This window comes from Aplidium turbinatum, chromosome 16 (genome assembly GCF_918807975.1).
Source record: "Aplidium turbinatum chromosome 16, kaAplTurb1.1, whole genome shotgun sequence".
Taxonomy (NCBI): Eukaryota; Metazoa; Chordata; class Ascidiacea; order Aplousobranchia; family Polyclinidae; genus Aplidium; species Aplidium turbinatum.
This window is the reverse complement of record NC_137487.1, coordinates 10767644-10789605: the sequence shown is the minus strand read 5'-3', so window position 1 is coordinate 10789605 and position 21962 is coordinate 10767644. Positions and strand designations below refer to the sequence as shown.

General features: G+C 36.7%; 2 protein-coding genes across 3 annotated transcripts in view; one reads left to right on the top strand and one right to left on the bottom strand.

Annotated features, from left to right (window-relative positions):
* Positions 1-7308: 7308 nt before the first annotated feature.
* On the bottom strand, positions 7309-7851 carry LOC145785200 (protein CFDP2-like). Its single transcript, XM_082596890.1, has one exon. The coding sequence runs from the start codon at positions 7849-7851 to the stop codon at positions 7309-7311; it is 543 nt and encodes a 180-aa protein (XP_082453016.1).
* Positions 7852-9403: 1552 nt separating this feature from the next.
* LOC145785576 (uncharacterized) overlaps positions 9404-21962 on the top strand; it is a 37981-nt gene continuing 25422 nt past the window's right edge. For both annotated transcript variants that reach the window (XM_082597238.1, XM_082597237.1), the window contains exons 1-3: positions 9404-9534; positions 16693-16777; positions 16985-17054. In XM_082597238.1, coding sequence (XP_082453364.1) covers positions 9443-9534; positions 16693-16777; positions 16985-17054 — 247 coding nt within the window. In that variant the 5' untranslated portion in view covers positions 9404-9442. The remainder of the gene's footprint in view (positions 9535-16692; positions 16778-16984; positions 17055-21962) is intronic.

The window sequence follows — 21962 nt, the reverse complement described above, 5'->3', positions numbered from 1 at the left end:
TTTTCAGTATTCAATATCATCTAACTAGATGAAGCATTATTTGGATATTGGCCGTTTTACCACATTATGTTGGGTCTACAAGCACAGTTTGACCAGTTCCGCTCTTGTCAGGATAAATTTCTTCAACCTTACTCATAGATCGCTTAGAGCGCCGCTGAGAGTGGTCGATCAATGAACAAGAAGATTATTTTCTTCTGGTGCCATTTTTGTGGCTGGATAATTTGAGACAAATATTGCCTGTTCTAACTTTGCCAAAATTGATTTGCTATTTATTGGATTTGAACCCACCGACGTCGAAAGTAACATCAGTCCCTCTTTTCCAACAACCTAAGGGAAAATTTGGTAAAGGACATAGCCTACCATCAGTAGAAGATTAATTGGTGTTAAAGGCTCATTATCGCGAGGGTCAAAAGTTACCGGTACCGGAACGATAGGTTTGGAGTTTATTATATTACTGATTCCACTTCAACCATCATCGTGTGGAGACTCCTCCCAACCACTTGCTCCCTTAAAATGGTTGTCAAAATTTTCTTATTGGACGTTTTTTTTCATCTTCCATCCTGAAATTTTCTTCCATCCCATTTCCATTCTACCATAGAAATCTTCCATTCATCGTCGTCGAGTTTTATTTTTGTAACGTTTAGGTTTTGAGGGACAGTTGTTGTGTAGTCCCCACTCCAGATAACTGGCTAGCTGCACACGTGGCAGATTGCACATCTCACTCTACTTCTCAGGGTCACAAAGAGTCAGATCTCAACAAATTCCACTCTCGACGATCTTTTATTATTATATCGCTCGCTCTCCAATTTGACTGGCCTACCAACCCCACGTCTTCCTGGAATTTGTAAATTGCGGCCAATTTCAATGCACTGTTAGATCTTTCTACATGTGCAATTGTGCATACCAGCGGAGCCTTTTATCAGCAAGAACCAGCAGTCGATCTAGCAACACGGATGATCGCAATGTGGTCAGATCATTGTTGTTGTTGCATTGTTGGACTTCACATAACATATTTGTTGAAATCGCACACAAGTATACTGTACACTCTTTTTGTAAGACCGGTGGCGTGATCTTAAGACCAGCAACAGTTCTCTGAAAGCTTTTTAAGCTGCTTTTACACGCGACTTTATTGTATAATCGCATTCTCCTGCTGCAGAAATTACGTCTCCAAGATCAACCAATTCCACCATTTTGCTTGAATCTTTCTCAGTGCCCACCAGATAACTTTACAAGGAACACGATCAAAAAGCTTTCGAGATCTACGAACGCCATTATGCAATACAATTGTTTATTTCATGACAGACATTTTTCTTGTAGTTGTCTATCAACAAAAATTGCATCAGTTTATCTCCTGCCAGGGACAAAACCAAACTGTGAGAGCCATCAAGAGTTATACTTTCTCCCCGATATGACTTATCTAAAGTTCTCTCTACAATTTTCATGACTAATTGCTCTGTCAATTTGAGTTCACAATAATTTTACCTCTCCAATGCACCTCCTTTATCTTTGTAGAGAGATACAATGAAGCTCCGCTCCCAGTTTAAAGGAATCTTACTATGACAGATAATTGAAGATGCAAGATCACGGATCAATGATGCAACTGCATTACGTACCGTTTGGTGTTTAGTAAAAACTAGAAGACCTATATGTCTGTGGTCTTGCGTTTTCGGTCTTTGCGTTTTCGGTCAATTTATGTGAAACATTAGGGGCATTTGACGTACATAAATGGTTGTTTTTTTTCGATGCATCCATAGCCTCCGCTGTATCATCAACAAGTTTTTGTGGGTTGGTGGAGCGTGGGAGCGGCTGCGTTTGAGTGTTTCGTTTTTGCGGTGATTTCTGTCTCCTGTCTTTGGAATTTGTAGCAGGACAAGCTTAAGCCTATATATTCTCTCTTCCATCACTTGGTGCTGCTATTTTGCAAGGAGCTTAAGCTTTATTGAAATTTAAAGGGGGACCTTGACTCAGGGCTGCAGTGCTGCTATAAAAGAGGTACATGGCTCTACAGCTCCTGAGGCTTTACTCCAGTGGCTCCATGCTCCGGAGGTGTCAGACTTTATACATCAGTCGCTCCGGCTCCGAAGGCGCAACACTTTACATCAGTCGCTCTGGTTCAGCGCTGGAGAGAAAATAAAGACGTGTGTCATCTTCTAAATAAGTACATTTTTTAGCAGTAAACACAATGGAGTTTTCTAAAACGCTGCCCTTTGAAACAAGGACAAATTTTGAAAAAAGACGGTACGGTATACAAAATTATACGAATGTTTCCAGATGCACACGTGTAAAATGAAACAAAATGGACAAAATATTAGCGATTTTTACATGAAAAAGAACACGTAATCACAGATCCCAGATAGCTCAAAATGAAATACAATTATAGATCCAGATAGCTATGCCAACATAACAAGTTTTTGCAATGAAGTGAAGCAGATGGTGCAGTTGACTTGACCCTAGTGAACAGGAACGGATCCAGGGGGGAACTTGGTCATGTGCCCAAAAAAAATCGGTATAAAATATGTAATCATTTTGAATCTGTTTAGTTAAATGACGAAGGCTTCTATGACACATTAGGAGATTGTCGGACCACTCGCCATGCGACAATTTGGCAAGTGCTTCAACTCAGCAAGAACATTTCAGCTACTACCAATTAAGTCAACAAATGAGATTTGCGTGCTCTCGTCGGACTTGCTTGGTCATCGCTTATCAAACTTATTTTGGTGACTTGTGGCATTCCAAGTTTCGGCTTGATCAGTTGTTGCTTGCTCAGTTTCATCATTTACCAACTTCAGGCACTTGCTGAAATGTTGCTATAGCTCAGTTGTCACTGATTGCTCATTTCACAACTACTGACTTATAGGCATTGTCTCCAAGATCAGGGAGTTTGGTGAATATACTGGCTTAAGAATTGCACTGCAACGAGCCATAGGTCTATGTAGCAGAATCCAGACCTGGATAGCCTAACAGTTGCTTTGCACGTGAATAAAAGTCTGCAACTGACCAAGTAGGCTCTTTGTGACGACTCTGGTTATAACATATGATGAGCAGCACAGATAGGCTACAATATTCTGCGCTCTCATTTGATTAGCGATCAAGTTCTCAACTACTTTTTAGATAAGGGTGTAAGGAGTAATAGATGCCAGCTGTAACCGGTTAAGGACCTAAAATGGAATTCTGTCACATATCAATCTATCATTCTAGCATAATTAAGCAATTTTCTGATCAGTTACAAAAATATATGCAATGACAGATTGAAATTACACTTTCTTACTGGAAGATTGTGAAAGTAACATGATGATGTTATAACGTAAGCGCAAAAAAGCTTACAGAAAGATAAATTCCAAAATTGCAAGAACACCTGATGACCAGAGAAAAACTAATTTCATTTTTTGATTCAGCGCCCTCAAATTACCCCAAAACCGCATGTCTTATGTATATATAATGTAAATGGCATAATTTAAACCAGCAACAAGTAGTTTTGATAATTTTACGTTAATCTTTCGTTTACTTGTGTTCCTTTATTTCGTCATGCGTTCTTTATTGTTTTGCACTCGCCTGCACTGCTCGCTAAAAGAAAAAAGGATTCTTAACTGGTACCAAGTCGATTTGTATTCATTCCAAAATTGCTTATTTCAAAGACAGTCACAAATCGAAAGTTTAAGAGTTACTGTTACAGTGCAAGTGGAATTGTCTAAAACGCACATTAAAGTAGCCTACATTCATACACATCAAGCACATACAAAAACCAAAGCAAAAATCGTGTGTCGTCTTGTTGAAGCAATCCAACAGAAACTTATAGCCTACTCATCTCATTTTACAAATGTTGTAGACTATGTCTTAATCAATCATCATCATCATCCGTTCAGTCGATTTGAATTGTCGGTCATTCAATATAGGCTATCTTCTCTCTCCACAGATGCAGGGACGTGCAGTCAGGGGAGGCAGGTGAGGCAGTGCCTCACCTGCCAACATCTGGCAAAGCAAAATTTATATCAAAGAAATGGTTATCACAGAATAAATATTATTTGTTAAAAAGTAGTAAATATTGCACGTTTTTAGGTGCTTTTATTTGTGTGAATTGCTGTAGTCGTGCCCCCTTTCCCTCAAATTTTATGTTTCTACACCCAAACTGTGCTTTAATTTTTCTGTTTCTGTGGCGATATTCTTATCGAGCGTTCACGTGGTCAAAATCGTTGAAATACGCGAGGAGAGGCAACGCCAAGCTGCGCTTCACTTCAGATCAGAAAACTTCCATACACTGCATTATGCGTGCCTTTTTCTTTCGCAAAGTTGCCCAGAAATCATCATGAACGATTTAGCTACGATTTGAGGCTTGCCTCAAATGTGACGTCACAGCTATGAAACCTTTTTCGTCAAGCTGGAATGCCCGCATAGTACGTGGTATGTGACTTCTTGCAGTGTAAAGGATTGTTTCTTATAACATTTAACTAAAAAATGGAAGAAGATTTTGTATCAAATCTGAAAGATTTAAAAAAAATAAACTTTTAATCCAAAGTTGAAGTCATAAATAAAGAATGACTGGTTCTAAATTTATAAGGTTTGCATCAGACGACTGAACAAAAAAAAATAACTTGCAACTTTCAAAGAGATTGCTGCTCAAAAAAGAAGTGGCTGGCTTTAAAAATTGCCTTTTCTGCTTTCCCTTTCAATATCTAGTGATAATGTTAGGACTAAAGAAGGGTCTATACAACAAAGTCACAAATGTTTTAGTCCAAAAGGATAGGCGCATGGATTTTATTTTTAATAAATGTGAAAGCATGCTGCTAATTTTTTTGATTAGTATGATACCACTTTTGTTGCTAAAAAATTTTATTGTAAAAGTTACTTGAAAAAATTAGTGCCTCACCATCTAGGAACCTCACCGTACGTCACTGCACAGATGTAGGCTACAGTTTTGCCTTTACCAAACGATATTGTATCAATATCGGATTGCCCTAACACAGACTGTAGGCTACAGTCTTGCCTTTACCAAACTGTATTGCACTTATACCAGATTGCTCTTACACAAACTGTACAATTTTGTCCTTACCAAACGATACTTTGTCAATATCGGATTTCCCTTACACAAACTGTAGGCTACAGTCTTGCCTTTACCAAATTGTATTGCACCAATATCGGATTTCTCTAACACAATATGTACAGTTTTATCTTTACCAAACGATACTGTATCAATATCAGACTGCCCTTACACAACCTGTACAGTTTTGCTTTTACAAAACTGTATTCCACCAATATCAGATTGCCCTTACACAAACTGTATCGTCTTTTCTTTATCTGACTGCACTGTGCCAATATCGGATTGCTGTTACACAAACTGTACAGTTATGCCTTTACCAAACTCTATTGCGCCAGTATCAGATTGCCCATACACAAACTGTACAGTCTTGTCTTTACCAGACTGTACTGTGCCAATATCGGATTGCTCTTACACAAACTGTACAGTTTTGCCTTTACAAAATTGTATTGTATCAATATCGGATTGCTCTTACACAAACTGTACAGTTTTGCCTTTACCAAACTATATTGCACCAATATCAGATCGCCTTTACACAAACTGTACAGTCTTTTCTTTACCAGACTGTAATGTGCCAACATCGGATTGCTCTTACTCAAACTGTACAGTTTTGCCTTTACGAAACTGTATTGCACCAATATCAGATTGCCCTTACACAAACTGTACAGATTTGCCTTTACACAAACCTTACTGTATCAATATCGGATTGCCTTTACACAAACTGTACAGTATTGCCTTTACAAAACTGCACTGTGCCAATATGGGATTACCCTTACACAAACTGTACAGTTTTGCCTTTACAAAACCGCACTGTGCCAATATCGGATTACCCTTACACAAACTGTACAAGTTTGCCTTTACAAAACTGTACTGTACCAATATCGGATTGCCTTTACACGAACTGTAAACTTCTGCTCTTACCAAACTGTATTGCACCAATATCGGATTGCCCTTACACAAACTGTATAGTGTTCCTTTACAAAACTGTATTGTGCCGATATCGGATTGCCCTTACACAAACTGTATAGTTCTGCTTTTGCAAAACTGTACTGTGCCGATATCAGATTGCCCTTACACAAACTGTATAGTTTTTCCTTTACAAACCTGTACTGTGCCGATATCGGATTGCCCTTACACAAACTGTATAGTTTTCCTTTACAAAACTATATTGTGCCGATATCGGATTGCCCTTACACAAACTGTATAGTTTTTCTTTTACAAAACTGTATTGTGCCGATATCGGATTGCCCTTACACAAACTGTATAGTTTTTCCTTTACAAAACTGTATTGTGCCGATATAGGATTGCCCTTACACAAACTGTATAGTTTTCCTTTACAAAACTGTACTGTGCCGATATCGGATTGCCCTTACACAAACTGTATAGTTTCTCCTTTACAAAACTGTATTGTGCCGATATCGGATTGCCCTTATACAAACTGTATAGTTTTCCTTTACAAAACTGTATTGTGCCGATATCGGATTGCCCTTACACAAACTGTATAGTTTTTCCTTTACAAAACTGTACTGTGCCAATATCGGATTACCCGTACACAAACTGTATAGTTTTTCCTTTACAAAACTGTACTGTGCCGATATCGGATTGCCCTTACACAAACTGTATAGTTTTTCATTCACAAAACTGTATTGTGCCGATATCGGATTGCCCTTACACAAACTGTATAATGTTTCTTTACAAAACTATATTGTGCCGATATCGGATTGCCCTTACACAAACTGTATAGTTTTTCTTTTACAAAACTGTATTGTGCCAATATCAGATTGCCCTTACACAAACTGTATAGTTTTTCCTTTACAAAACTGTATTGTGCCGATATCGGATTGCCCTTATACAAACTGTATAGTTTTCCTTTACAAAACTGTACTGTGCCAATATCGGATTGCCCTTACACAAACTGTATAGTTTCTCCTTTACAAAACTGTATTGTGCCGATATCGGATTGCCCTTATACAAACTGTATAGTTTCTCCTTTACAAAACTGTATTGTGCCGATATCGGATTGCCCTTACGCAAACTGTATAGTTTTTCCTTTACAAAACTGTACTGTGCCGATATCGGATTGCCCTTACACAAACTGTATAGTTTTTCCTTTACAAAACTGTACTGTGCCGATATCGGATTGCCCTTACACAAACTGTATAGTTTTTCCTTTACAAAACTGTACTGTGCCGATATTGGGTTTGTATCGGACAAACTGTACCGTTTCTCGATACAATACGGTACGTAACCGGTATCGGCCCGATACGGTGCAAACGTTACCCATACACCCCATACGCGCCGATACAAAAACAGTATTGGCCCGATAATGTGATGTTTACTGGGCAGTTAGCGGGGGTGGTGCTAGCAGTGTGAAGTTCTGCATAGAAATTTTCAAGATTTTCTGGTGTTTCTGCTGCTCTTTCAGAGGTTGGTCCATAGGCGTTGATCAGCCGCATTTTTGTTAGACTACCATTTCGAGTTGGAATAGCGAGGTCCATAGTTGCAATTCTGTCGCTAACGTACTTATAGTTCACAACATGGTTGATCAGTCTTTGGCCAATAATAAATCCCAAGCCATAATGAACTGATTTGTTTTGTTGCAGCAGGACAAGTTTGTGCCCTGTTTGTAGGTTGGCTTCTTGGTGGTCCTTGATTTTGGTTTCTTGAATGCATAAGAGGTCAATATTGTAGCTTTGGCAGTCTTTGCCCAGAGTTTGCTTTTTGGTTTCAGCATTAAGGCCTCGTACATTCCATGTGCCGATGGTGATTTCCCATGGTATAGTGTTGGGCCTTGAAGGTGCTTGTTGAAAGTTAGACATCTTTCCGAAGGTGGGCCGAGGGTTTATCCTTTTACCACCCACTCGGTGTTTATGCGGCTGTCAGCCCGCAAGCCTAGACGATGATTAGCTTCCTGAAAAATCAGTACTGACAGGGTGAACCGCGAGAAGGTTATCGTCTTTTCCCACCCCTATATTAACTAATATATATTTTTACATATTAACTAATATATAAAAATGAAAGTTAGTAGGCTACCGTAGCCTACTTCAATACACAGTAAAATGTTCTTTTAATTGGATTTGATTTAGATTGTTTATCATTGCAATTAAACTTTTGATAGTGGTTTGAATTTGGTCAAGTTTAGGTGGCCATTAGATGGAGCTAGTAGTATTTTAGGACTTGGTATTAACTTAGTTGGTTAGACCTATGCTTGTGCTTTTCAACGATAGCAAATCTGTTGAAATTGAGCAAGAAATGAATAAATGGGAGACAATTAATTGTGATCACACAGGGCGTGAACTGAAAGACGATCGATTCGCCATTGAAATGCATTGGAAAAAAGCTTCGTTGGGGGGCTGTCTTCAAACAACGATTGCTCGCATATTAAATACGATATGAAAATGAAAGTTAGTACTTCAATAAACAGTAAAATGTTCTTTTAATTGAATTTGATTTAGATTGTTTATCATTTAAAATGAAGTTTTGGTGATGGTTTGCATTTGGTCAAGTTTAGGTGGCCACTAGATGGAGCTAGTAGTATTTTGGAACTTGGTATTAACTTAGTTGGTTAGATCTATGCTTGTGCTTTTCAACGATAGCAAATTTGTTGAAATTGAACAACAAATCGATAAATGGGAGACAATTTCCTTCCGGTGTGTTTCGGTACATTTCTACCCCGCACTTCCTCCTTCATAATAGTCCATTCCAACGTGTGTGACGTATTATGATGTCATCATTTTGTCCGGTTGACCAACACGGCGTCTTGTAAAAGAGCACCGTTTTGTATGTGTGTATGTTTTGCTTGTCTGCTGTTTTGTTTACATTGATGTTCTTGTGCTCCAAAATAAAATACTTTAGGTATGACTTCTGCTAAATCCTACTTTGTTTGGCTTTAACTAGATTACATGCATGTGCACAACTGCACATGTTTAAGTCAGCAAATGAGATTTTCAGATAGCATCTGACTTGCTTGGTCATCGCTTGCTAAACTAAATTTGCTGATTTTGTGACATGCCAAGTTTTGGCTTGCTCAGTTATTATTTTCTCAGTTTGGTCATTTTCCAACTTCAACCTCGTTGGTGAAATGTTGCTAGCTCAGTTGTCACTTTTTCAGCTTCTATTTGCTCAGTTCACAAGTGCTGACTTGTAGGACACTCTGTTTTAATTAACCAATCCAATTTACATATCTGCATTACCAAAGCTTATGTCAAAGTTTCACATTAAAGTACATGAAGGTGAAATATTTGTTGGTTTTGACCGGATGTTAATCAATTTGGCTATTGTGTTCAACAAAATACAATGGTACGTAATTGATATTAGAATTGAGACAACTTGTTGATTTAGATTTCAGTTTTTGTTACAATTTTCTTTGACAGGTTCCGTTGCTCTAAGCTTTTTAACTGAAATTGTTTTATGATGAGTGATGTTGAATTTGACTCGGAAGATGTATATGAAGTAGAAAAGATTACGAATCATGTGGTATGTGATGGAGAGACATACTATTGGTAAGCAAGACATTTAAGTTGGGTTGTATTTTATCTGCCATATTCTGTTGCAAATGTAGCATTATTAACAATGGATTATATATATATTACAAGGAACAAGATAATCTAAAACTAATGTCACATTTTACCAAAATGTGACAGCAGTTGGGAAACAAGAGATGTTTTCATGTGGTAGTCTTATAGAATGTATGGTGATATGTTAAGTTTAACTTTAGCTTTATTTTTATTTACACTGTCACACATTGAAAATGTCAGATGACTAACTTTCATTTTCATAGCAAAAACTTTACAGTGCCACGTGTGCTATATTTATAAGAAGTATATAATATGGTTTGATTAAGCATGGTTGATTTATCAGAAAGAAATAATTAAAATTAAATGGAGAGTTTGAGTGGTATAATTTCCAATCACTTTGTAGAGCTATAATAAGGGTGGGAAACTTACCACCCGTGGGCCAGACTCGGCCTACAGGCAGCTTTTGTGCGGCCCGTGACAACATCCAAAACTGCTTTATGTATCTAGCTGTGAGTGTAACCGCATTAAAAATTGATATTTTTTTCCTGGTCAGCTGTATGATGCAATTTATGCTATATTGGCTCATGCACAATTTGCAGTGCTTTTGTGCTAGTTAATGTTTGGGCTGACTGGGCTGTGTTGCTATATATTACATAGTCGTAGGCCAATTTGAAAGAAAATTCAAGTTTAACTTGTCCTTAGATTGAAGATGACAGAAACATACTTGTGACATTGTTTGACTATGGGGTCATTCCGTGTCAAAACACCAAGGGCCTCCCATCCGACCCTCCCAGATTTTGCTCAAACTTTATCAGAATGTTGGTAAACATAATTAAGCAACATATGCAAAATTTTAGCTCTTAACCACTTTTCCTTTACAAGTTATGCCCCCTCAAACTTTTGCATCCCCCCAAATCACTCGTTTTCGTCTCATTTTATAGCGTTTTTGAAGGATCATATCTTCGGATTAAAGTGAGCTACAGTGCTGAAACTGGGAATTATGGTAGACATTTTTCCATTGATTTCAGACATGTATTAGGTAAAAACGTAGTGTGTTGCAAATTTGAGTTACATTTCTTTGAAAATGGTCCTTTCTACACATGCGGACGTGTTTTTTGCAAACTTTGGAGACCTGTATCTCCCGCAACAAGTATGACAATGCAACAAAACTGCTGTTGGTTTTCACTCATATATGTAAGATTACTCTGATAAAGTTTGAGGCTTCTAACTGCAGTGACTTTGCAGTAATGAACTTGAACAAACCAGACATTTTGTAAAAATGGTGAAATTGCGCCATCTTGTGTGGACCATTTCATAATGTGGGCAACATTTCAGAAATTTGAAAATTTTGCAAGAGTGTGTCTTTGACCCAAGCTTCAGCATATACAAATTTTAAGAATGTGTCTCAACTATAAAGTTATTTTTTGAGGTCATGAAAGTCCACCTATTTTGCAGAATTTGCTTGCAAATTTTCCCTAGCAACAACCATAGCAACGACACTCTGCTTGCTGTAAACCCCCACTATTGTTACATTTTTGGAATTTATATTGAAAATTCAGCAACTTGCACCTGCTATGAAGCAAATTCTCATCAAAATGAAGAACATGCATGTACACGTACAACAAGGGGAGGAAGTTAACTGTTTAAACCAACAGTGGGCAAACTGCAGCTCGCGAGCCACATGCGGCTCGTCAACATAAATTTTGTAGCTTTTGTACAGTATTGAATCGTAATATTACAAAAAATTAAGATTATACATTACAAATATGTTATCTCGCGCTGTCAACTGAGCAATGGCATATCTAGGGTATGGTAGGCATGGCTCGCATTGATAAGGGCGCGAAAATCGGTTGGTAAAAATTAATATTTGTTACCTACACTTTCTTTAAAATCTAATTTGCACCCAATACAATACAAAGATCAAAAAGGAGTCTCTCTTTTACTGGTAGCTATTGTTAAACAATGGAGTTGTGATGTTGCAAACGCAACATTATGCCTCCCCTGGCGCATTTTGCGTTCAGTCAGCAACAATTGGAAGTTTCATAAAGTCGCTAAGCAGCGATTAGTTGAAGCTTACAAGTAGCACCAGACTTTTCTTACTCATTTTTGTAAGAATTTATAACTTTGTAAAATCAAAACATCGTGCAACCTTGACAAATAAACGCTTGGAAGAATTAAGTCGCACAACATTAACAATTTATCGTCCAAATTTTCAGAGATTTGCGAGTCAAGTAGAAAACTCATATGAATAAACAATCATTATGTTTTTATTGCTGTTATGTTATTTGGTGTCAAAGTGATTTGCGGCTCGCCAGTGTTTATGGTTTATCCGCAAGCGGGTCTTTCCTTGAGCAACTTTGCCCACCCCTGGTTTAAATGTTTGCATCATATTGAACAGCATGAAGCATGACAACAATGCAGTTCATGCTTTTATCCAAATATCCATACAGCACTTCAATACATTATCGAAGAACTTTGTTTAACGGCGAAACTGATTTATTTTAGTGATGGTGTTGCAAGTCAATTTAAAAACTTCAAGAACCTGCTAAATATGTGTCACCATAAACATGATCATCATCTTGAAGCTGAGTGGCATTTTTTTGCTACCAGCCATGGTAAGTCACCATGTTACAAAATATGCAACAGTGAACCATTATCTTGCAAGATCTCCACCATGAGATGGAACATGTTTGGACATATTCTGAGACTTCACCAGGACTCACCTCCCCAGAAAGCCCTTGAATTTGCGATAATTGGCAGCAAAAAGTACCAAGGCCGAACCGGACGTCACCGTACCAACTTATTACAACTGCTGAGATCTGACATTAGAAAAGCTGGCCTGGGATCCCTACTCAGCAAATCACATCTCCATCGATTGCAAAACATTGCAAAGGACAAAACAGAAAGGAGATCCTATCAACCTTGTTGAAAGACTGATCGAAGCCAGCGGCTGCCAAACGATTTGGCTACACTGGCGGCGGAGACAGTTACAATAATAACACAGGCCAACAAAAAAGATAAAAAAATTTGTGTCTGCAATGTAAGATGTGATTTGGGGTATATTGAGGCTGCTGATTTCAAAAATCACATCAGATTTTACCCATCACATCAGGTTTTTGAGATTTTTGCATGATATTTTTTCTCATAATATTGGCTTTTTGGCCGAATTTTCTCTTTCTGTTGCCGTTTTATAAAGACCTTATGAGCCAATAGTGTTTGAAAATTTGTGTTTTATTTTGTAACATTTGGAGATGTATGATGACACCATGACCATTGGAGTGACCGGCCTACCTTCAGAAGGTACACTAGTCAGAAGCCATCCTAGCTAGATGGTTCACAGGTCAAAAGAGTCACCTAGACCATCTGGCTAGTGGACCATCTGTTTATGGTAGACCATCCAACTTATGTGCCTTCTGAGAACTGTCCATAAACCACCCCTTACAGGCAGGGTTGCATTCACTTTCGCCTGAATGCTTAGTACCATTCTACTTTTTGATATATAACATCGGTTTTATCTTTTTCGCTGAACGTGGAGATTTAAGCTTATGTGAAACTTGTCTATGACTCATTCTTATTTGAATTTTCATGTATTCAGATTTTTTCATATTAGCAAGGTGTTAATTCTGTTTGTAGTGTGAATAAGTAGCAGAATGACATCTTCAAAAAAGTGTGTAAATGACCCTGATGTTCTTTGTTACATATGTGGCAGTTATACTGTTCCTAACCAAAGGCAAACCATAACAAGTTTTGTGAAACAAGCATATCTTACATACTTTAAAATTCGCCTGGGTGATCAGGACAAATCATGGGCTCCACACCTGCTGCATGTAAAGCTTGTGTGGAAAACCTAAGATGATAGATCAATGGAAATCCTAAATCCACTCACAACATTCACAAGAATCATGCAAGCGAAAGTTTGTCCAGAATAACGTTTCCCAAATGTGCATGTGAATTTCCCTTTTTCTGTAGAATTGAACCTATTTTTAAGTGTCTATTCTGTTCAATTTCTTCAATTTTATTTTTCTTTGCTGGCGCAAACATAATAGCGAATGACATTACAAACACACAACTGTAGCACCAACAAAAGGAAAAGATGGCAAAACCGAAAGGTTTAAAATATGTATTGGGGATTTGCAAAGCCAACAAACCTACTTCTTAACATGAAAAAAATAACAATGTAGCCTACTCTTGTAAAAAAAAATGACGTTGAACGTTTAGTGTTAGCAGATAAACTTTGAAGAATTGGGTTCAAGTTATCACACTTCAATAAAATAAAAAATAAAAAAAATAAAACAGGTCTTGAAATACCTCAATCATCAATGTTTTCATTAATATTGTGTTTGTATATATATCTTGTGTAGACATTAGACTTTATCGTGATGAAGTTAGACTTTATCACAGACCTTGTTGACAAAAAAGAGTTCAAATTCCATGAAACGCCATAGTCTACCAATATAGATCAGGAGTCGATTTTATCCATTTTTACCAAAACAGCATTCAGATATCATAAAATCCTGATGTGATACAAAAAATCTGATGTAATTTTTGAATTCAGCACCCAAAATATACTCTAGAATGACATTTACTATGCTGACACAAAAAGTGTGTTGTCTTGTGTAATAAGTCACCATGCGATAGTTTGGTTGGTACAACCAAACGGCTTGTGGCAAAAAGAGCAAGCTTGCAGGCAATAGAATTAAACCAAATTTTGACGCCCTTTCAAATGTTTACATGGGTTGGTCAGCATATTACTGGCGTAAAATACATATTTATATGTCAGTGGAAGTAAAATCACAAGCAATTGCCGGACCTTGACCTAGAAGAGCATTATTGTAAATTTATGTAACATCATCCCTGGAACTCGTTCACATCACAGTTTTATCTCTGTTTCTGAGTTTGTCATGGAAATGAAGAGACTTTCTTCTGGCACTGCTGGTACCAAAGTTTTACTTGGAGAAGTTGAAAACGCAGCAGCATGCTCTTCTGGCATAAGATCAACTCAAAATAATATCAAATTCCAACCTTTACAGTATGTAGCATGCACATATGATCAAGAATGGCATGTCGGAACTATTACAGAGCAGTGTGAAGAGCAAAATGATGTATACATTAAATTTATGCATCTTGACCAAAACAACATGTTAGCATGGTCCCAACATGCAAGAAATGAATGCTGGATACCGTTTCAAGAATATTATGCATTGTGGATGCCCCGTACTTCAACATCAAAGTGGTCAATGCTACAAGCTGAGCAGTGCAGATCAAAGCCGAATAATTTGATTATTTAGATCTGACTGTTTTTTTCCTACCAGTTGGAAGATTGAAAAACGCCATGATTGATCACAGAAATTGCCAGACTTTTATTTATTGTTCAATGTTATACAGAACTGAATGTTGTGTTTCCTGTAGGCTATTACCTGAGCTGCAATTCAGAGACTATGCAAGAGTAAGAATGGGTTGACACATGATGATTAAAATAATGTAGCAAGAATTGCTAATCCGTATTTTATTAGGCTGGCAATATAATGCGGGGCTGAGTTTAATGCATACTGGGCACTGGCATTGAAGGGATTAGTTTTTGCATATATATATAACTGCAGACAGTGCACACCGTTTCGACCTTCCGGTCTCGTCAGTGCAGTGTTTACACTGGAATGGCCATGAAGGTATTATATATATATATATATATACACAGTTGTTTTCAATTAATATGAATGTGATGCTGCAATGCTTGAGTTTAATGTTTACATACAACACAAACTGGAATGCCAGTTTTGATCCTGCATAACATAGTGTGCAAGCCTCCAGGTTATGTTTGGGGTATAGGAAAACAATCAGTACACACGTGTTGTTCATTTTGATGAGAATTTGCTTCATAGCAGGTGCAAGTTGCTGAATTTTCAATATAAATTCCAAAAATGTAACGATAGTGGGGGTTTACAGCAAGCAGAGTGTCGTTGCTAGGGAAAATTTGCAAGCAAATTCTGCAAAATAGGTGGACTTTCATGACCTCAAAAAATAACTTTATAGTTGAGACACATTCTTAAAATTTGTATATGCTGAAGCTTGGGTCAAAGACACACTCTTGTGAAATTTTCAAATTTCTGAAATGTTGCCCACATTATGAAATGGTCCACACAAGATGGCGCAATTTCACCATTTTTGAAAAATGTCTGGTGTGTTCAAGTTCATTACTGCAAAGTCACTGCAGTTAGAAGCCTCAAACTTTATCAGAGTAATCTTACATATATGAGTGAAAACCAACAGTAGTTTCGTTGCATTGTCATACTTGTTGCGGGAGATACAGGTCTCCAAAGTTTGCAAAAAATACGTCCGCATGTCTAGAAAGGGCCATTTTCAAAGAAATATAACTCAAATTTACAACACACTACGTTTTTACCTAATACATGTCTGAAATCAGTGGAAAAATGTCTACCATAATTCCCAGTTTCAGCACTGTAGCTCACTTTAATCCGAAGATATGATCCTTCAAAAACGCTATAAAATGAGACGAAAATGAGTGATTCGGGGGGATCCAAAAGTTTGAGGGGGCATAACTTTTAAAGGAAAAGTGATAAAGAGCTAAAATTTTGCATATGTTGCTTAATTATGTTTACCAACATTCTGATAAAGTTTGAGCAAGATCTGGGAGGGTCGGGTGGGAACTGTTTTGAAGTTTCGGTGTTTTGACATGGAATAATGACCCTATGGTTTAATATAAGAATAGCTTTCATATGGAACAAATACGAGTAGACAGACAGTATTGAGTATATATACGGTATATTATATACTGTATATACTTGAAGTTAAGTTTGCCTACTTTTATGTTATCGACATTGAATACGTATCATTGCGGCCTGCTTCCACATAATCATTACTTCATTCCGTCTGCACATGTAAAAAGATTGCCCACCCTTAAACTGTAACATATACTGTGTTTTGTTGTGTAAATGCAAATTTTATTGATCACTTAATTGAATATAAAGTGTATATATTTGATTGGAATTGTAAGGGAATTGAATTGATAGAACCAGGGCCAAGATAGCCTATATTATTCCATGTTTGTATTGCCGGTACACGATTAAACTATATATACATATTGTTTACAGCATGTCAAGATGTTACAATATCATCTTTGTTTAGTGTTTCTTGGAAAGGTTATGAAGGCCCTGACGCACAAACATGGGAACCAAAAGAAAACCTTTTAAGCTGTGAAGATTTATTGAATGTAAGAAAACTTTTTTCTGAAAGAAGCGTTGTCATTACGTGTGCATGGTTTCGTGTGCAGAAGTTTTTTCTAATTATTCTGTAAAGTGTAAAAGTGTACTAAACATTTTGCTCATACCAGCTATGTTTTTTTGCTGAAATTAGAACAACAATACTGCAGTAGTTGTTTCATGAATCTGAATTATATTAATGTTATAAATTTTACAAGGCTTACATCGAAAACAACCAGACAAAGACTGTTGCGAAAAATTCTCGAAAGAAAATCCTACAAATTGCAGGTTAGAGCACACTTTGTTGTTTCATGTGAGAACTGTATAGCAACACAAGAATGTGCAACATGAGTTTCCAATTTTAAGTTTATAGACAAAGCACGTTTCACCAAGCACACTATTGGAATGTCATGTAATTTGCGTTGTACAGTAGAAACTCCTGCGCGTTCCACGCATAATGCCTTTGGCCAACGCAACTATTGAGTTGGCACTCCCACTCTGTTTACTTGCTTGTTATGTTGAGGTGCGGTTCAGGTTGATAATCTTATTTGTCTGAAGTACTAATTCATTTGTTTATAATATATTTATTTAGATGTTTCATTTAATTTGTAAAGCTAATATAAGCTTGCATAATAGGGTGGTTTGAAAAAAATTTTATTTTTGCAATTTTAATATGGGGGTCTGCTACTATTCGGTGAGTCCGATTCGGTGAGTCCAATTCGGTGAGTTCTTAACTCCTGACCTCTACTGTACCTACTGTACCCGATAATTTAAAAAAAAATTCAAAAAATCACCGAATTAGGGAATCGGACTCACCGAATTGGACTCACCGAATCGGACTCACCAAAACGGGCCATTCCGTTAATATGGGGGGGTTCTGAAAACCTGGCTAACCTTTAAAAAATAACATTTACACAATTTTTTTTTGGTAGGCTCCAAAACCTAGCCACCTACCCCCCAATAAAGGTCACAAAAGGTCAAATTTAGTAAAAAATCCTCTAACTTGCTCACCACTTATAGTAGAAAGTCAGTTTTGGTGTCAAAAGATGCAGAATACCTATGTTTCTATGTGTCATAAAAGGAACTTTTTCTCTAAATGCATTATTTTTTAAGATAATTCAAAAACATACATTTTTAGGGCATCTACTGGACATTCCACGCCAAGCGTCCTAAAAATCATAAAGTTTCCAGTTTCACCCACTTCGATTTTGCTCAAACTAGGTCAATATGTTATTTGGCATGATATAGCCATACAGTACAAATTTTAGCTCAATATCAATTATAGTTTTGGAAATATAATGCTTTAAAGTTTTAGGTCCCCCTAAACTTTACCGCATTTGTTTTTTTGGACCATTTTCAATTAACCATATCTTGTGCTCCAAAGGTTTTATAAGGCTAATGTTGGGTAAAATGGTTCACTCTTAGCTATATTACATGATTGCATTGTCAAAATGCAATTAATTTGCAGCATAGTGGAGTAATCAAGCCTCAAAGTAGCTCTTTTCTTCACCAAAGACAAATTTTGTGCCATGTTTGAAGTCTGTAACTTTTTTATGAAAAGTAGAATGGTTATTATATTTATCATGAATATTCTTTCCTACCAGATAACAACTTCACCAACACCAAGTTTGATAAGTAACACTACATTTATTAGAAAGTTACAATGCATCAAAATATGCACCCAAAGCAAAATAGCCAAAATAATGCCATCTTGTGATGTAAACACACCCCCGTAAAAAGGTGGTGACAAAACAATATTTTTTACCGTTGAAGAACATTACCTAAGGATGAAGAATCAAGGAATATCAGTACACTGCAAGGATGTGTCAAATATTACTCAGTTCTTTATCACAAATATGTTTAATTGCAGGGGGTTCTTCCATTTCAGCCAAGTTCATGTTTACCATTTTATAGTAAACTTTTGCCTTGTGGTTGAGTTTTGGTTTGTGAAAATGACGTATGTTGACACATCCTTGCAGTGTACTCACATTTCCTGATTCTTCATCCTTAGGTAATGTTCTTCAACGGTAAAAAAGATTGTTTTGTCAACACTTTTTATGGAGGTGTTTTTATACTACAAGATGGCGTTATTTTGGCTTTTTTTGCTTTGGGTGCATAACTGCATATTTTGATGCATTGTAACTTTCTAATAAATGTAGTGTTACTTATCAAACTTGGTGAGGTTGTTATTTGGTAAGGAAAGAATATTCATGATAAATATAATAACCATAACCATCCTACTTTTCATAAAAAAGTTACAGACTTCCACATATGGCATAAAATTTGTTTTTGGTGAAGAAAAGAGCTACTTTGAGGCTTGATTACTCCACTTTGCTGCAAATTAATTGCATTTTCACAATGCAATCATGTAGGATAGTTAAAAGTCAACCATTTTACCAAACATAAGCCTTATATATATAACCTTTAGAGCAAAAGATATGTTTAATTGAAAATGGTCCAAAAAAACAAATGCTGAAAAGTTTAGGGGTACCTAAAACTTTAAAGCATCATATTTCCAAAACTATAATAGATATTGAGCTAAAATTTGTAATGCATGGCTATATGATGCCAAATAACATATTGACATAGTTTGAACAAAATCGAAGTGGGTCAAACTGGAAACTTTATGATTTTCAGGACGTTTGGCATGTTTCTTTTATGACACATAGAAACATAGGTATTTTGCATCTTTTGACACCAAAACTGACTTTCTACTATGAGTAGTTAGCAAGTTAGAGGATTTTGTATGATACTAAGTTTGACCTTTTGTGACTTTTGTTGAGGGGTAGGTGGCTGGGTTTTGGGGCCTACCAAAAAAAAATTGTGTAAATGTTATTTTTTAAAGGTTTGCCAGGTTTTCAGGCCCCTATAAAGAAATTGCAAAAAAAAATTTTCAAACCACCCTATTGCATAATAAAGTATATGTCACGATTTCTTTCTATCTCTTACCAGGAAAAAGACTTGGAAAGATTCAATGACGTAGTTTAATGGGTCAAACCGAAAAGCAGTCAATTAAATGTCGAATAATTCTACTAGTGAAATGATAATCTGACTTCTTGAAGAACTTTAACGAACGGCTTCTAAATAACTCTAAATTCGAACACAATTTATATCAGCACCAATTCTCATCTACTTGTATTCAATTACTTCAAGTCTCAATCACCAATAATTTCTGCATCAACTACCAATCCACAACTCATAGCACAACTCTCATAATCAACTCATAATAATCATCATAATAATCCATTACGCAAATTACACCACTATTTATAAAAGGTTTGTTCGGTCTAGTAACTTCGAGAAGGTTACGTAGTGTTGCATCACACGAACTCATCGTCGGTCACGTAGCATTGAGCGGCATAAACAAGCAAGTTTAAAGAAGTCTAAAGAATGTCACGTAGGAGTAGAGGACTGTTACATAATACAGATTTCGTAATCAGAGGTCCATTCGTAAACAACCTTGTGACATCATGACAAACGATATTGGCAATTGTGAAAACAACAGAACGTTCCAGATACAGAATAATCTAGAATTACGTTGCAGAACAACGACTTCACAATTAGAGGTTACTACTGGTCATTGACCGATAATAACATACCGCTCAAGAATTTTATAATGAAAACAGCATATTCTGTCAAGACGCAAAGCAGCCCGACGCGAGGCCTTGCACATTGATTGTGACAGTATATATGTATGAGTTCACGACATGGATTGAAGTGCATTGTGCAATTGCATACGGTACTTATAAGACTGCAAAAAATTATTTCAATCTTTACTGCGTGTTTTTGATAGCCTATTATTCATCACAATTTTTTTGTTGCTTGACAATATGCTGATGATAATAATCTTTTTGCTTGTTTTTTTCTACCGCATGTGGGATAGCCTACTTGTTGTGAGTCAAAACACTTTATTGAATATTTTGACATACTGCTGTCTTGAATTTTGGAAAAACAATTTAAGTTTAATTAAAATGCTACAAAATCAAAACGCCAAACTGGACGCAGCATAAATTCCTGTGTTAAAGAACATCGCAGAGCTGTCAAAAATATGGAAGATGAATAGTCAGCTCTTTGTTCACACATGCTAAAAGAAGATCACTGAATTAACTGGTCAAAAACAAAAATTTTGAAAAATGAAACTAATTAATATCAACGCACCATGGCAGAAAGTTGCTTCATCAACATTACCTCAATGCAATGTACTCAACCGGAACGACGGAAATCTATTACCGAAAGCTTGTAATTTTTTAATGTCTTGACACGCAGGTTTTATGTCTATTTGAACACAGTTGGAAATGTTATTGTAGTTTAATTTTGTCTCGAACTTCTGTTGGTCTCCACTGCTTTGGCTTTATGTTTAATGTTGGAAGTTTTTACGTAAGTTAACATGGAAAGTAACCTTTCACACACATCTTTTGGCTAACCTTTAAAATAATGTGTGTTTTATCTTTCTATCCTTCAACCGCACTGCAGTATTTAACTTTGTAAATTTTATTTTGTATGTTATTTGCTCTGAGGATACGAATTGTCATGGTGCGCGAAACGTCAGTGAAGCAATAAATTAACTTGTTTGTCGTTGCTTTCACTTTCATCAGACGAACTTTGCAACTGGTGCTAGCAGTGATAAATGTCATGATGAGCAGTGAACACTGAACACCCAAACTTTTCAGTATTCATGCTACATGGTGTTATGAAATTGGAAATGAATGCGCTATGAGTGAATTCTCTTTGCATGAAGCGCAACCATTAATGCACCCGGTGCAAGTTTGTTATCTTTGTGAATTCATAATCAATTAATGTTCTTTGTTCAGCATTACTCTGTAATCAGCGCAATAAGGAAAAAGTGTCAATAACCAATTAAAACTATGCACGTATGAACTTAGTTTTCTTGTTTACGTTTGTTTTCTCGGGTCTGCTGCTATTCGGTGAGTCCGATTCGGTGAGTCCGATTCGGTGAGTTCCTAACCTTTAACCCCTAACCTCTAACCCCTAACCCTAAAACGGCAATGATAATTAGGCTATGGTACCCAATAATTTAAAAAAAAACATTGAAAAAATCCCCCGTTAAGGGATCGGACTCACCGAAACGGGCCATTCCGTGTTTTCTCAGGGTGTCCATACTGTCCAATGTCCATTGTCCAAGTTGTTAGCTTGTTGTCCAATGTCCATCTGTTGTCCTTTTCATTTGTAATACAG